This window comes from Streptopelia decaocto, assembly GCF_964273445.1.
Source record: "Streptopelia decaocto genome assembly, chromosome: 1".
NCBI classification, from domain to species: Eukaryota; Metazoa; Chordata; class Aves; order Columbiformes; family Columbidae; genus Streptopelia; species Streptopelia decaocto.
The window spans coordinates 208,006,721-208,021,950 of record NC_138663.1 but is presented as its reverse complement, the minus strand read 5'-3'; the positions used below and the strand labels follow the sequence as shown (position 1 = coordinate 208,021,950).

Below are 15,230 nucleotides of genomic sequence, written 5' to 3'. Positions count from 1 at the left end.
TGCAGATCCAGCATTTGGGAAAGAGTCCCCACAACCAACATGCTCATGGGGATCAGGTCCTCAGCTGTGGCTGAGGAAGGGGGAACATGCCACCACACGTGTCCCGGAGTGTCCCTGTGTCATCCCTGGCATCTCCTGCTGTCAGATCTCCCATGTCTCTGCCTCCCTTGACACCAGCAGCACTGTCCTTGTCCTTGCTCAAGCCCACCCAGAACCCTTTCAGGTGTGGGGCAGTGCTGGATCCAGCCCCAGCTGCCCCCCCACCAAGAGCGCCCGTCACCCCCCACCTTCTGGCTACTTGGCCACACATGGCTGAGACCATGTCCCCACTTCTTCTGAATGGGGAGGACAAGCTGAAGACAAGATGGTCTTGACAGCCAGGAGAACTGTCCAGAACAGGCAAGACGAGATGGGAACCACCAACAGAACCCAAACCTGGACACAGGGTGGGGTCCTGGAGGCTGGTGCTTCCCAGAGGGGTTGAGACCTGCAGCTCTTCTGCCACTTGGGGACGGTCCCCAAGCTCAGCCCCACTTAGGGCAGATCTGGGACAGAAACCCCAACAGGCTGGGAAAAGGTGTGGGGACCTGTGGGGCACCAGGCATGACCAGTGGGGAGAGACCCCTGGGGAGAACTTTGAAGAGGGCCCTGCATCCAATGACACTCTTGAGTGGTCTGATGTCTCCCACCTTCCCTTTTGAATGCACACGAGGGGGTTCAGGATAAAGTTTGTAGGATGAGGGTGGTGAGGCACTGGAATAGGTTGCCTGGAGAATTTGTGGATACCCCATCCCTGGAAGTGTTGAAGATTGAGTTGGATGGGGCTTTCAGCAACATGATATGATGAAATACGTCCTGCAACCACAAGGGGTATGGATTAGATGGACTCTGAAGCTCCTTTCCACCCAAACCATCCTGTGACTCTGCAATGCTTTTTCCTTCAAATTCCCCATCATTGCATGACAAAGTCCCCTCCCAGCAGAGCCCGTGTCCCTGCCCCACACCAGGTGGGGCCAGGAGAAAGCACCACACCAACAGCAGCTTCACAGGGCTCGTTTTATTAGGAAAGTTTGGGGGAAATGTCCCTTGAAGTCCAGGTACCAGCTGGAAAAGGGCTCGGCAGTCACAGCAACCATCGGAGGTGGGGGTCGCCACATGATGCCACCACCTTCGTGCTGCTCTTTGAAAATAAAGAGGAGGGCACAAGGCATGTGGCTCTTCCGATGGACCCCCCAGCACCACCAGATGCTTCTTCCTATGAAGATAAGGCACCATGTGGGTCTCAGGTGTTCACAACTGTCACCAGTGTGTGGTCCCAGTGCTGGGAGATCAGCTGAGCGGTGGTGGGATCGTGATCGGAGCTGGGGAAGAGCCCACGATGGTCAGCGATGGGGACATCCTCTCCTGCGTGTCACCAGCACACAACCTGCAATGGCAGCTGTCCTTAACCCCAAAGGCCATCCCAGGATGAGACCTGGTCCACCAGCCCCGGGTCGTTGGACCCTGTACCCCCAGAGTCTCTGCACGGAGGGTTGGGATGAGTCCCCTCCTTCAGCATGGAGATCTGCTGGCATTTGAGGGACAGTCCCCATTTCAAGGCATTGCCCAGGAGCTCCCCACCCCCCTGAAGTGTGGGGGATCTCCCAGGGACATCAACCACCCCTTGCCCTTGTCCCTCCAGACTCCACGTCCCTCCACCTCCTACCTGGTATCTGGGGCAGGGTCACCAGCTGGGCTGTCCCTCGCTGGGGCTGATCTGCTCCAGGATCTGGCTGTACCTGCGCGTGAGGGCGTTGGTGTCCCTGGTGAGGTGGGTGAGGACCTGCTGCAAGCCGGCCAGGTGGTGGGACAGGCGCTCCTCCAGCTGGGCGTCCATGGTGTCATCATTGTCATCGGAGGACGTGTCGACAACGATGTCGGCGCTGTTTCGTCTCTGGTCAGTGACACAGGCCAGGCCTTTCTCCACCACGGGCTTGATGGCCTTGAGGAGCTGGTAGCGCTCGTACAGGTCCGTGTGGCCGCCCACAGCCGGGGCCTCCCCCTCCTGCTGCGGGAAGACCCCTCGGAGCAGGCTGGGGAACATCACCTCCTGCTCCATCTTCTGGGTGGCCGAGAAGTACTGCTCCATGGCTCCCACGGCTCTGGCTGCGCTGGAATGGGCTCTTCTTGGGGTTCTGCCTGCTGCCTGTCCCCACCGAGGGCTTTTTATTGTGGCTGGGGCACGTCCCTCCCCTGCTGTCCCCTTCTGCCAGCCCTGGGCCGGGCTGGGTGGCCATGGGGCCGGGCTTGGCTGCAGCCCAGCTGGGGCTCGGCCACGCCGTGTCCCTGGCTCTGTGTGATCTGTCCTGGACCAGCCTCCCAATGGCCTTTGCTTGAGCTGGACAGGGGTCCGGTTGCGTCCCCATGCCAGGAATGGAGTGGTGAGGAGAGGAGTTGCCCGGGACCTCTTCCTTCCCATCCCATGACATCCCATTGTCCCAGCACTGATGCTCCCAGCGTCCTCGTTTTGCCCAGGCTGCTGGCAGCAGTGCTGGGGGCTGTCACCTCTGCCCTCTCCTTGCTGCCATGCGCTGCGGACGTGAACCCTCTGGGGACATTGAGCAACCCCTTCTGCAGACATATGGAAAATCCCACTGGGGATGAGCAACGTGGGGTCCCACATGGGGGCCTGGGACATGTCAGCCAGGTCGTACCCAGCCATGGGATCCCCAAAAACATCCCCTTCCCCTGGGTAAGGACAGGGACACGGACCAGACGCCACAATGTGAAACTCCTGTGGCCATGGCAGGGAGCCATTGCTGCCCACAGCTGCCAGCCCCCCAGCTCTGCCACCCCCATCCTGGGGCAGAGGCCATGGCTTGGGCAACGGCCAGCGCCGCTTGTCCCTGCATGTCCCTGAGGTGTGTGGCAATCGGGGAAAACTGTCCTATTTTGGGAAAGGCCACAGGTTCCCTTGTCGCTTTTGCAACCCTCAGCAGTGGCTGCTCTCTCTCCACACCCCCCACATGTCCCAGCCCCACTGCCACCCACCCTCTCCTCCCCAGAGCTGTCCCCTCAGCTCCTTTTGTCCCCTCCCACGTGCTCCCAGCGTGTCTGGGTGTCCTGCCACGGGACACAGTGCTGCACGAGGTGTGTGGGTGCTGCTGGCCCCATGCGGGCATCAGCCGGCAGCTTGGCCATGTTGTAGGTCTGGGCCACCACAGAGGTGCTCGGAAGCGCAGAGACATTTCAGGGCTTGGGGGACAGAGGGACACAGGGGCCACTCTGCTTCCTGCTCCCTCATTTTGTCTTTGGCATCATGCCCCTGAGGTGACGCAACCCTTGGGGCAGCAGGTCAGGGGGGTTACAGGGGATCTGTAGCCCCAGGTCACTCTCCAGGTCCACATCTTTGGGACATGAATCATCTCCAAACTCTCCCCACGCCTCCAGGGACCCCAACAGCTAAACACAGCCCCCCCACATCCTTCTAGGAGAGGCTGGGGGCAGTGACCACCACCACAGCGATGGTGGGAGCAGGGGGGAGAGGGGCTGGGGCTGGGCTGAGCTGAAACAGGTGCCTTTGGTGGGGGCCTAGAGGAAGATGCTCAGGGACATCAGGGCTCCTGGGAGGTGCATTGAGATCCTCAGGTCTCTGCTGCCACAGACGTGGTGTTTGGGAAAGTCTTCCCCCAAGCCTCCATCGTCCTGGGGTGACACCTGCCCCTGTGTCCCCAGACATGTGGCTGTCACTAGAGTGTGCAGACCGGCTTCCTCCATGAACCCTGCGGTGAAGCTCCGGCCTCAGGGCCCACTGTACCCACCCTGGAGGACACTAGGATGTCCGTGAACCCCCATGGTGGCCCATACACCCCAAAAGCATGGGGCCAACAGCACCTGCCCACCTTCGTGCGCTGCTGGGCCACACAGCAGGACACCCAGAAAGGCTGAGGACACCCTGGAAGGGAAAAGAGCTGCACAGGGGACAAGTGGGGGGACAGAGGATGGGCAGCAGTATGGGCATCCGGCAGGGACACGTGCGGGAGCAGTGGGAGAGCTGGCACCACCAAATATTGCAAAAGAGAAAAAAGACCTTGCAGCCTTTCCCCAAATAGAACATTCTTCCACGATTGCAACATGCCATGGGGACACATGGGGACAGAAAGCACTGGCCATTGCCCCAGCCATGGCCTATGCCCCAGGATGGGGGTGGTGCAGGTGGTGGCGGTGGCACCATCCGTGCTCCATGTGGCCAGTGACAGCTCCGTGTGGCGGCTGATGGAGTTTTCCGCCTCAGCATTTGTTCTCATTCCTGCCCCCTGCCGTGTCCCCTGGGTGCCACACAGGACCCCCATGCGTCAGTGCATCTCCAGTGACATTCTCCACACTGGTGGCTGACGCCATCTCCAAACCAGCCGTCGCAGACAGGGGTTGCTCAACGGCCCCAGAGGATTCACATCCCCAGAAATGTCAGCAAGGAGCGGGGAGAGGTGACAACCCCTGGGCAGCACTGCTGCCTGCACCCTGCCCAAACTGGGGGCAGGAGACAGACACACTGCCTGGGACCCTGGGAGCATCAGTGATGAAGGGACATGATGAGGTGGGGTGGGATCCCTTTCTCCTTGCAGGCAGAAGTAGTCCTGACCACCCAGCACAGATCACAGGGCGGGTGGGCTGCCAGCACTTTCTTGGTTTTAAAAGTCACTTTTATAATTCCCTGCTCACTATTTTATAATTCTCTGGTCACTATTTAATCCAGCTGAGGGTCATCTTCCTCCATAACAATACCAGTTTTGGGCAAACACCTTCAGACAATACCATCTGTTCATTAGCACCTTCTTCTTTCAGCAGGGGTTGGTATCAAGGCCACGTGCCAAGGCTGGGCCGTGTGAGACCCCAGAGCAGCGCTGAAGGAGGGTGGCCGGGCAGGGCTCATGGGGGACTCTGACTCTACAGAAACACCTGATTCTGCTTCCTCCCTCCTCCAAACTGCCCGGATCACGGCAGATGTCCCGTGGTGCTGCCTGCAGCCTGTGTGACCTGGGGGCAGGTGACGGACCCACTCTCCTGGGCCCTGAGAGAGGTGGCGATGGATGGGACGGCATGGGATGGGATGGGATGGGATGGGATGGGATGGGATGGGATGGGATGGGATGGGATGGGATGGGATGGGATGGGATGGGATGGGATGGGACGGGACGGGATGGGACGGGACGGGATGGGATGGGATGTGTCAGGAGAGGTCCTCAGCACCTCGTCGCCGTCCCGCTCCCAGCATGGGGACACAGCTGGACCCCTGTCCAGCTCAAGCAAAGGCCATTGGGAGGCTGATCCAGGACAGACCACAAAGCACCAGAGACACGACGTGGCCGAGTCCCAGCTGGGCTGCAGCCAAGCCCGGCCCCATGGCCGCCCAGCCCGGCCCAGGGCTGGCAGGAGGGGACAGCAGGGGACAGCAGGGGAGGGACGTGCCCCAGCCACAATAAAAAGCCCTCGGTGGGGATGGGGAGCAGACGGAACCCCAAGAAGAGCCCATTCCAGCGCAGCCAGAGCTGTGGGAGCTGTGGGAGCCATGGAGCAGTACTTCTCGGCCACCCAGAAGATGGAGCAGGAGGTGATGTTCCCCAGCCTGCTCCGAGGGGTCTTCCCGCAGCAGGAGGGGGAGGCCCCGGCCGTGGGCGGCCACACGGACCTGTACGAGCGCTACCAGCTCCTCAAGGCCATCAAGCCCGTGGTGGAGAAAGGCCTGGCCTGTGTCACCGACCAGAGACGAAACAGCGCCGACATCGTTGTCGACACGTCCTCGGACGACAATGATGACACCATGGACGCCCAGCTGGAGGAGCGCCTGTCCCACCACCTGGCCGGCTTGCAGCAGGTCCTCACCCACCTCACCAGGGACACCAACGCCCTCACGCGCAGGTACAGCCAGATCCTGGAGCAGATCAGCCCCAGCGAGGGACAGCCCAGCTGGTGACCCTGCCCCAGATACCAGGTAGGAGCTGGGGGGACGTGGAGTCTGGAGGGACAAGGGCAAGGGGTGGTTGATGTCCCTGGGGAGATCCCCCACACTTCATGGGGGTGGGGAGCTCCTGGGCAATGCCCTGAAATGGGGTCTGTCCCTCAAACGCCAGCAGATCTCCATGCTGAAGGAGGGGACTCATCCCAACCCTCCGTGCAGAGACTCTGGGGGTTCAGGGTCCAGGGACCCGGGGCTGGTGGACCAGGTCTCATCCTGGGATGGCCTTTGGGGTTAAGGACAGCTGCCATTGCAGGTTGTGTGCTGGTGACATGCAGGAGAGGACGTCCCCATCGCTGACCATCGTGGGCTCTTCCCCAGCTCCGATCACCCTCCCAGCACCGCTCAGCCGATCTCCCAGCACTGGGACCACACACTGGTGACAGTTGTGACCACCCAAGACGCAGATGGTGCCTTATCCTCATAGGAAGAAGCATCTGGTGGTGCTGGGGGGTCCATCGGAAGAGCCACATGCTTTGTGTCCTCCTCTTTATTTTCAAAGAGCAGCACGAAGGTGGTGACATCATGTGGTGACCCCCACCTCCGATGGTTGCTGTGACTGCCGAGCCCTTTTCCAGCTGGTACCTGGACTCCAAGGGACATTTCCCCCAAACTTTCCTAATAAAACGAGCCCTGTGAAGCTGCTGTTGCTGTGGTGCTTTCTCCTGACTGGAGCCCTCAGGGAGTGACCTGGTGTGGGGCAGGGGACACGGGCTCTGCTGGGAGGGGACTTTGTCATGCAACGATGGGGAATTTGAAGGAAAAAGAATCGCAGAGTCACAGGATGGTTTGGGTTGGAAAGGAGCTTCAGAGTCCATCTAATCCATACCCCTTGTGGCTGCAGGGACATATTTCATCATATCATGTTGCTGAACGCCCCATCCAACTTCAACACTTCCAGGGATGGGGTATCCACAAATTCTCCAGGCAACCTATTCCAGTGCCTCACCACCCTCATCCTACAAACTTTATCCTGAACCCCCTGGTGTGCACCAAAGGGGAAGGTGGGAGACATCAGACCACTCAAGAGTGTCATTGGATTCAGGGTCCTCTTCAAAGTTCTCCCCAGGGGTCTCTCCCCACTGGTCATGCCTGGTGCCCCACAGCTCCCCACACCTTTTCCCAGCCTTTTGGGGTTTCAGACCCAGATCTGCTGCAAGTGGGGCTGAGCTTGGGGACCGTCCTCGAGTGGCAGAAGAGCTGCAGGTCTCAACCCCTCTGGGAAGCACCAGCCTCCAGGACCCCAGCCCTGTGTCCAGGTTTGGGTTCTGTTGGTGGTTCCCATCTCCTCTTGCCTGTTCTGGACACCTCTCCTGGCTGTCAAGTCCACCTTGGCTTCAGCTTGTTCTCCTCATTCACAAGAGGTGGGGACATGGTCTCAGCCATGTGTGGCCAAGTAGCCAGAAGGTGGGGGGTGACGGGCGCTCTTGGTGGGGGGGCAGCTGGGGCTGGATCCAGCACTGCCCCACACCTGAAAGGGTTCTGGGTGGGCTTGAGCAAGGACAAGGACAGTGCTGCTGGTGTCAGGGGAGGCAGAGACATGGGAGATCTGACAGCAGGAGATGCCAGGGATGACACAGGGACACTTGGGGACATGTGTGGTGGCATGTTCCCCCTTCCTCAGCCACAGCTGAGGACCTGATCCCCACGAGCATGGTGGTTGTGGGGACTCTTTCCCAAACGCTGGATCTGCAGCCACAGAGACCTTAGGAGCTCATTGCACCTCCTGGGGGGCTCAGCATCAACCCTGCTCCGCCCATCATCCACATGGCTCCAGGCAGTGTCACCTGTGTGTCCTTGCAGGGGTGACAGCCATCTGCTGCCCAGTGGAGGTGTCATGCGTCGCATGCTGTTCAGGCCAATTTTGGCCAAACAGGATCTGACCCCCCCAAATCTCTCAATTTCTGCAAAGGGCAACCATAGCAGCTATGAAAACAGCTTCCAAGCACCATGTTCCCCAAAATATAGGCAAACCCAAATACCCAAAGTCAGTGTGAGGACATCAGAGCCGATCTGCCCACCATGATGCTCCTCAGCCCTGCTAAGGTTGCAGCCTTCTGTCTTAGCCAGAAACAGAGAAACATGAAGGGGATACTGAGAGAAACCTAAGCTGTTCTCATTGCAATGCCACCTCAGGTTGGGGCATAATGACACGGGCTAGAGGAGAAGTGGAGCTGCAGGATGGACATGGGGTCTCCAAACCACCCTTGGAGCAGCTCGCTTTCCTTTGAACCATGAAGAATGGATGGACATTGGTTCCCACTGAGATGAGGACCATGGAGGTGATGCTACTCTGGTGGCTTACATGGCTGTTGCTGAAGGACGGGATCTGTGTCCCCTGGAGAAGATGATGGTCACAGTGAGGAAGCCTGTGGTCACCTCCATCAATGGCTTTTGGCTCGGGCTGTGCACTGAGCACTGGGAGGTTGGTGGTGCCCCAGGTAAGTATTGTAGCTGGACATGTGGAGAAGCCCTCACCATCGCTGTTGAACATGGCTGGTAAGAGGCGTGAGATGTTCCCACAAGGGTCTGTGATTGGGACAGCTGGAAGGACACGCTGATGACTTATGGGCCACTTGCAGACCCCCAGGACCCCCAGGCCCCTCTCTGCCAGCTCCTGCCAGGCCAGCCAGCCCCAACCCTCACCCCATGTCACGGGAAACTCGTGCTGCCCCCATTGCAGATGTTGCATCACGCTGTCCCCAGGGATGTGTCAATGCCCCACAGTGCCCTGCTGCTGGCCACCGCTGCTGGACATGACTGATAACAGACATGAGATGGTCACTGGAAAGGTCTTTGTCCTTAGAAAACCCAGCGCAGGTCCCTGGCAGGACGAGGGCAGACGGGGCGGATCAGCCCCTCTCTGGCGGGTCAGGGGGACTCTGGCCCCAAAAGAAGCTTTTACTTTCACATGGTTGAGGCCAATCAGGATGGCAGGTTTATTTATAGCTGTTTAACGACATCCAATTAAGCAGAGATGCGTGACCTGGGCGTGCAGGCTGAGGATCAGGAAAACCAGGGATAAAGCACGGTTTTGCCCTAAAATGTTACATAAATAAGAAATAACAAATACTTGTGCCTAAGCAGCCCCAAGAAGTCCTGACCATCCAGCACTCAGCCCAGGGTGGGTGGGCTGCCAGCACTTTCTCGGTTTTAAAAGTCCATTTTATAATTCCCCGGCCACTACTTAATGCAGCTGATGGTCACCTTCGTCCTTAACATGACCAGTTTTGGGTAAACATCTTCCATACGAGGAAAGGCTGAGAGAGCTGGGTCTGTTCAGCCTGGAGAGAAAGGGAGGGGGAATCCTATCATAGAATCATAGGATGATAGTTTGGGTTGGAAAGGACCTTCAAAGCTCATCCAGTGCCACCCCTGCCATGAGCAGGGTCATCTTCACCAGATCAGGTTGCTCAGAGCCCCGTCCAGCCTGGCCTGGGATGTCTCCAGGGATGGTTCATCCACCAACTCTCTGGCCAACCTGGGCCAGGCTCTCACCATCCTCATTGTAAAAAACATCTTCCTCATGTCTGGCCTGAATCTCCCTCCTCTAGTTTAAAACCATCACCCCTTGTCCTGTCACAACAGGCCCTGCTAAAATGTCTGTCCCCATCTTTCTTACAGGCCCCTTTTAAGCACTTATCACTGTGTAGAAATACCTGATGGGGGCTGGAGATGGAGCCTGGAGATGGAGCCTGGCTCTTCACAGCGTCACCCAGTCACAGGACAAGAGCTGACAGGGACAAACTGAAATGCAGGAATTGAGATATGAATATTAGAAAAACTTTGCAACAGTGAAGGTGGCCAAACACTGTCACAGGCTGCCCAGAAAGGTGGTAGAGTCTCCATTCTTTGTAGGTTATCTACAAGTCAAGCAGACACAATCCTGGGCAACCAGCTGTTGCTGGACCTGCTTAAGCAGGGTTGTAATTCCCTCATCACTTGTTAGCCCAGCGGATTGTCACCCTCCTCTTCATCATCACCTTTTTTGAGCAAACATCTTGTGTTAGGTCAGGTTGCTCAAAGCCCCGTCCAACCTGGTCTTGAACATGACCAAGGATGGAGCACCTTCTGGGTTATTTTTATAAAATATACGTTGCATGAAGAATCTTCCATTTTCACAATTAAATAACTGAAAAAGGACTGAATGAAAGTTATTATCCTATTACAAATATTATTCACCTATATACTGATGCACCATAATGGGAGAGGAGAACAAAGAAATGAACACTACTTATTTAATCATAGTTTTTATTACGTGAAAGCAAATAATGTTTCATTTTCAAGCCATGAACAGTTACAGCCAGCCTGCCCAGGGTCTCAGTATGGAATTATTTCATCTTGTAACACATCACCGCTGGAGAAATCCTCAGCGAACTGGGTGGAAATCCTCCAAAAGTTCTCCTATTCTTTTCCTTTCTGCAAGAAGCAAGAGGCAGAGGTGGGAATTTTATTAGAAAATAGATAATTTTCACCAAAAATTGCCGTTGCATTGCTGGGTGTAGTGACTACATTTAGTGAAATGCTGTTCTCCATCAAGGCTCTGAGCCAACAGCACTTCACGTTTCCTGCCATTTCTATTGATTCTTTTTTTCACCTGCTCTACTTATTTTCTGAACATTCATCACATCATTTTTAAATCAACATGGACTGCAACTTTACGAGAATAAACAGTAAAATCTTGATTTTATAAGAATAAACCTTGTGATTTCTGATTTTCGTTACTTTGTTTCTCTTTCACGGGCACAAGTTTGGTCTATTTTTAATCACAGAATGGTTGGCGTTGGAAGGGACCTCTGGAGATCATCCAGTCCAACCCAGATCACATAGTCCAAACCAATATATTTCGGCTCTGCAATGAATTTTTACATTAAAATAAAATTGTAAGAAGCAGAGTTGCTCACCAAGGGGATCAGCTCAGGAAAAAATAGCTGGTTTTATACCCTAAAATCCTTAATACTGTTGCAATTCAGATTGTGAACAAGCAGGACGGAGTTAGCAGTCACTACGACTTGCTAGCAAAGAACTGATTCTGCAAGTCGCCCAGCAACATCTCTACGTAATTAGCACTTGTTAACCGGTACGTTAGGGCAATTAAATACCAATTTATTGTACCTGCTCTCTTGAAGTCCTCTGGGTGATGCCTGACATACTCCAAGAGCTCCCTGTCCACCTTGGCATGTATGTACTCCGCACGTTTAGTGAGGTAATAGCCAACAAACCATCCCACCGTCGTGAACAGGACCTGGCGGTGAAGACCTGCAGTGGGGGGGGGGAAATGTCCTCCCTGTCTCGACCCATCTCCTGGCCCCAGTTGGGCCCTTTGCTCTCCCCAGTTTGGCCCCACACGCCCCAGCTCCTCTTTCCCTATCACCATGCCCCCAGGTCCCCACCTGCAGACCCCCCGTGGCCCCTGCCACCCCTAGAGAAACCCCCCCAATTCCGCAGGGCTCCCTCCCCATATCCCTCAGAAAGTCACCCCAAACCCCTCTACCCCTGTGAAATGCCTCTTTCCGAGCCCCCTCCGATTACCTCCAGCCCCCTCAACAGACCCCCCCCCCCCCCCCCTTCAGGGATCCCTTCCTGTCACTTCTGCCCCTAGAACCCCCCCAGAGCCACCCCAAATCCCACAGAGCACCCCTTTCCCCCAACCCCTTCTAGTCCCTCACCTCAGAGTCCCCTCACCTCCTAAAACCCATCCAGAATCACCCCAAATCCCACATACCCCCTTCCCCAGCCCCCTCCAGCCTCCCTCCTCAGGGCTGTCTCTCTTTCCCTCTGTCTCCATATCCCTTACAGTCACACCAAATCCCATATACCCTCTTTCTCAGCTCCCCAAAATTCCACGTGCCCCCTTCCCCAGCCTTCCCAATCCCCTCTAACCCCCAGCCCCACCCCTCATGTCTGTCTCTTTTTCCTGTCTGTCCCCATGTCCCTTACAGTCACACCAAATCCCACATACCTTCTCCCTCAGGCCCCCAAAATCCCACACACCCCCTTCCCCAGCACCCCTAATCCCCCAGCCCCTCACCTCAGGGCTGTCTCCTCTTCCTCCTGCCCCCATATCCCTCAGAACCACCCCAAAATCCCACATACCCCCCCAAATTACACCTCCTTTCATGCCACTGCCATTAACAAAAACCTCAGTCCATCTCTTTTCCCAATGCTGGCACATCTGACTATGAGAACATTCCTGCTATGAGCTCTGACAATATAATTATACACACACCCTTCCTCAGCCCCCCATACCCGCTCTACCCCCCAGCCCCTCACCTCAGGGCTGTCTCCTCTTTCTCTACCCCATATCCCTCCAAATCACCCCAAATCCCACCTACCCCCTTCCTCAGCCTTCCCAATCCCCTCCAACCCCCCAGCCCCTCACCTCAGGGCTGTCTTCTCATCCTCCTGCTCCCATATCCCTCAGAACCACCCCAAAATCCCACATAAACCCTCCCAAATTCCACATACCCTGTTCCTCAGCTCCCTACCCCCCTACCGCCTTCTAACCCCCCCAGCCCCTCACCTCAGGTCTGCAGCCTCTTCCCCTGCCCTCATATCCCTCAAAATCACCTTAAAATCCCACATACCCCCTTCCCCAGCACCTCTAACCCCCCAGCTCCTCCCCCTAGGCCTGTCTCTTTTCCCTGTCTGTCCCCATATCCTTTACAGTCACACCAAATCCCACATACCCTCTTCTCCAGGCCCCTCACCTCAGGGCTGTCTCCTCTTCCCCCGACCCCCATATCCCTCTAAATCACCCCAAATCCCACATACCCTCTTCCCCAGCTTCCCCAGCCCCACCAGTCCCTCACCTCAGGGCTGCTTTCTCCTTCCCCTGCCCCCATATCCCTCAGAACCACCCCAAAATCCCACATAAACCCTCCCAAATTCCACATACCCTGTTCCTCAGCTCCCTACCCCCCTACCGCCTTCTAACCCCCCCAGCCCCTCACCTCAGGTCTGCAGCCTCTTCCCCTGCCCTCATATCCCTCAAAATCACCTTAAAATCCCACATACCCCCTTCCCCAGCACCTCTAACCCCCCAGCCCCTCCCCTCAGGCCTGTCTCTCTTCCCCGTCTGTCCCCATATCCCTTACAGTCACACCAAATCCCACATACCCTCTTCTCCAGGCCCCCAAATTCCACATACTGCCGTCCTCAGCCCCCCCAAATTCCACATACCCCCTTCCCTGGCCCCTCACCTCAGGGCTGTCTCCTCTTCCTCCTACCCTATATCCCTCTAAATCACCCCAAATCCCACATACCCTCTTCCCCAGCTTCCCCAGCCCCTCACCTCAGGGCTGCTTTCTCATTCCCCTGCCCCCATATCCCTCAGAACCACCCCAAAATCCCACATAAACCCTCCCAAATTCCACATACCCTGTTCCTCAGCTCCTTACCCCCCTCCCGCCTTCTAACCCCCCCAGCCCCTCACCTCAGGTCTGCAGCCTCTTCCCCTGCCCTCATATCCCTCAAAATCACCTTAAAATCCCACATACCCCCTTCCCCAGCACCCCTAACCCCCCAGCCCCTCCCCTCAGGGCTTTGTCCTCATATCCTTTACAGTCACACCAAATCCCACATACCCTCTTCCCCAGCCCCCCAAATTCCACATATTGCTTTCCCCAGCCCCACCAAATTTCACATACCCTCTGCCCTGCACCCCCCAACCCTCTCTGACACCCTCCAGCCCTTCACCTCAGAGCCTCTTCCCCCTGCCTCCCTATCCCTTAGACCCACCGCAAAATACCACATATCACCCCAAGCCCCCCAAATCCCACATACCCCCTTCCCCAGCTCCCTTAACCCCCCAGCCCCTCACCTCAGGGCTGTCTCTTTTCCCCTCTGTCCCCATATCCCTTACAGTCACACCAAACCCCACATATCCTCTTCCTCAGTTCCCCCCCCCAAATTCCATATACACCCCTCCCAAGCCCCTCGAAATCCCACACACTCCTAGCCCCTCACCTCAGGGCTGTCTCCTCTTCCCCTGCCCCCCATATCCCTCAAAATCACCCCAAATCCCACATACCTTCCCCAGCTCCTCACCTCAGGGCTCCCTCTCCCACTCCCCTCCCTTTAGGGCTGTGTCCCCATATCCCTCAAAATCACCCCAAATCCCACACACCCCTCCCTCAGCCCCTCACCTCAGGGCTGCCTCCCCTTCCCTCTGCTCCTATATCCCTCAGAGCGACCCCAAACGCCACACACCCCTTCCCTCAGCCCCTCTAACCCCGTCTACCCCCCCAACCCCTCACCCCAGGGCTCCCCCCACACACCGGCTCGGAGGACGGGGCGGTGGTTGAAGCCGTTATCCAGCAGGGCCGCCACCCAGCCCGCGAACCCCAACCAGACCGAGCCCTTGTTGACCAGCGGGGGCGGCGGCAGCGAGCGCGACTCGTCAGGCAGGAACACCATGGCGGCCGCCCCGCAAGGTGACCGGCGGAGCGGTGCTGCGGCTGCTCCCTCCGCCGCGCCCGCCGCCGCGCTCCCGGGTTCCGCCTGCCGCGCTTTTTGTTATTTAACCAAAAAACCACCCCAAAAAACAACCCCCCAAGCGCACAGATTGAGGCCTCTATCTAGTGCGGTGCCTCAGGGGGCAGTGCTGGGACCGGTACTATTCAATATATTCATCAATGATTTGGATGGGGGAATAGAGTGACTGTCAGCACGTTTGCTGATGACACCAAGCTGGGAGGAGTGGCTGACACGCCAGAGGCTGTGCTGCCATCAGAGACCTGGACAGGCTGGAGAGTTGGGCGGGGAGACATTTAATGAAATAGAACAAGGGCAAGTGTAGAGTCTTGGATCTGGGCAGGAACAACACCAGGTTCCAGTATAAATTGGGGAACGACCTGTTAGAGAGCAGTGTAGGGGAAAGGGACCTGGGGGTCCTGGGGACAGCAGGATGAGCATGAGCCAGCACTGGGCCCTTGTGGCCAGGAAGGCCAATGGTACCTGGGGTGGATTAAAAGGGGGGTGGTCAGTAGGTCAGAGAGGTTCTCCTGCCCCTCTACTCTGCCCTGGGGAGACCACACCTGGAATATTGTGTCCAGTTCTGGGCCCCTCAGTTCCAGCAGGACAGGGAACTGCTGGAGAGAGTCCAGCGCAGGGCAACAAAGATGCTGAAGGGAGTGGAGCATCTCCCGTGTGAGGAAAGGCTGAGGGAGCTGGGGCTCTGGAGCTTGGAGGAGACTGAGGGGTGACCTCATTAATGTTTCCAGATATATAAAGG

At 56.9% G+C, this 15,230-nt stretch overlaps 3 protein-coding genes across 3 annotated transcripts; 1 reads left to right on the top strand and 2 right to left on the bottom strand.

The window, feature by feature from the left end:
• Positions 1–1,042: 1,042 nt before the first annotated feature.
• LOC309442126 (mid1-interacting protein 1-B-like) lies at positions 1,043–2,198 on the bottom strand. Its single transcript, XM_082057674.1, has 2 exons — positions 1,706–2,198; positions 1,043–1,426 (listed from the first exon to the last, which is right to left on the bottom strand). The coding sequence occupies exon 1, from the start codon at positions 2,126–2,128 to the stop codon at positions 1,724–1,726; it is 405 nt and encodes a 134-aa protein (XP_081913800.1). The 5' UTR covers positions 2,129–2,198; the 3' UTR covers positions 1,043–1,426; positions 1,706–1,723.
• Positions 2,199–5,517: 3,319 nt separating this feature from the next.
• Positions 5,518–6,638, top strand: LOC309440104 (mid1-interacting protein 1-B-like). Its single transcript, XM_082053437.1, has 2 exons — positions 5,518–5,971; positions 6,252–6,638. Exon 1 carries the CDS (start codon positions 5,549–5,551, stop codon positions 5,951–5,953), a length of 405 nt encoding a protein of 134 aa, XP_081909563.1. The 5' UTR covers positions 5,518–5,548; the 3' UTR covers positions 5,954–5,971; positions 6,252–6,638.
• Positions 6,639–10,229: 3,591 nt separating this feature from the next.
• NDUFC2 (NADH:ubiquinone oxidoreductase subunit C2) lies at positions 10,230–14,592 on the bottom strand. The gene is made up of 3 exons (XM_082045436.1): positions 14,275–14,592; positions 11,111–11,254; positions 10,230–10,414 (listed from the first exon to the last, which is right to left on the bottom strand). Exons 1-3 carry the CDS (start codon positions 14,411–14,413, stop codon positions 10,365–10,367), a joined length of 333 nt encoding a protein of 110 aa, XP_081901562.1. The 5' UTR covers positions 14,414–14,592; the 3' UTR covers positions 10,230–10,364.
• Between the last annotated feature and the right edge of the window lie 638 nt (positions 14,593–15,230).

Bases quoted from the DNA above. Each gene is read 5' to 3' on its own strand.
- LOC309442126 (XM_082057674.1), bottom strand. From the start codon at position 2,128: ATGGAGCAGTACTTCTCGGCCACCCAGAAGATGGAGCAGGAGGTGATG.
- LOC309440104 (XM_082053437.1), top strand. From the start codon at position 5,549: ATGGAGCAGTACTTCTCGGCCACCCAGAAGATGGAGCAGGAGGTGATG.
- NDUFC2 (XM_082045436.1), bottom strand. From the start codon at position 14,413: ATGGTGTTCCTGCCTGACGAGTCGCGCTCGCTGCCGCCGCCCCCGCTG. The intron at 11,255-14,274 runs GTGTGTGGGGGG...CCCCCACTGCAG, and splicing joins CCGCCCCGTCCTCCGAGCCG to GTCTTCACCGCCAGGTCCTG. The intron at 10,415-11,110 runs GTACAATAAATT...TGCTTCTTGCAG, and splicing joins AGAGGACTTCAAGAGAGCAG to AAAGGAAAAGAATAGGAGAA.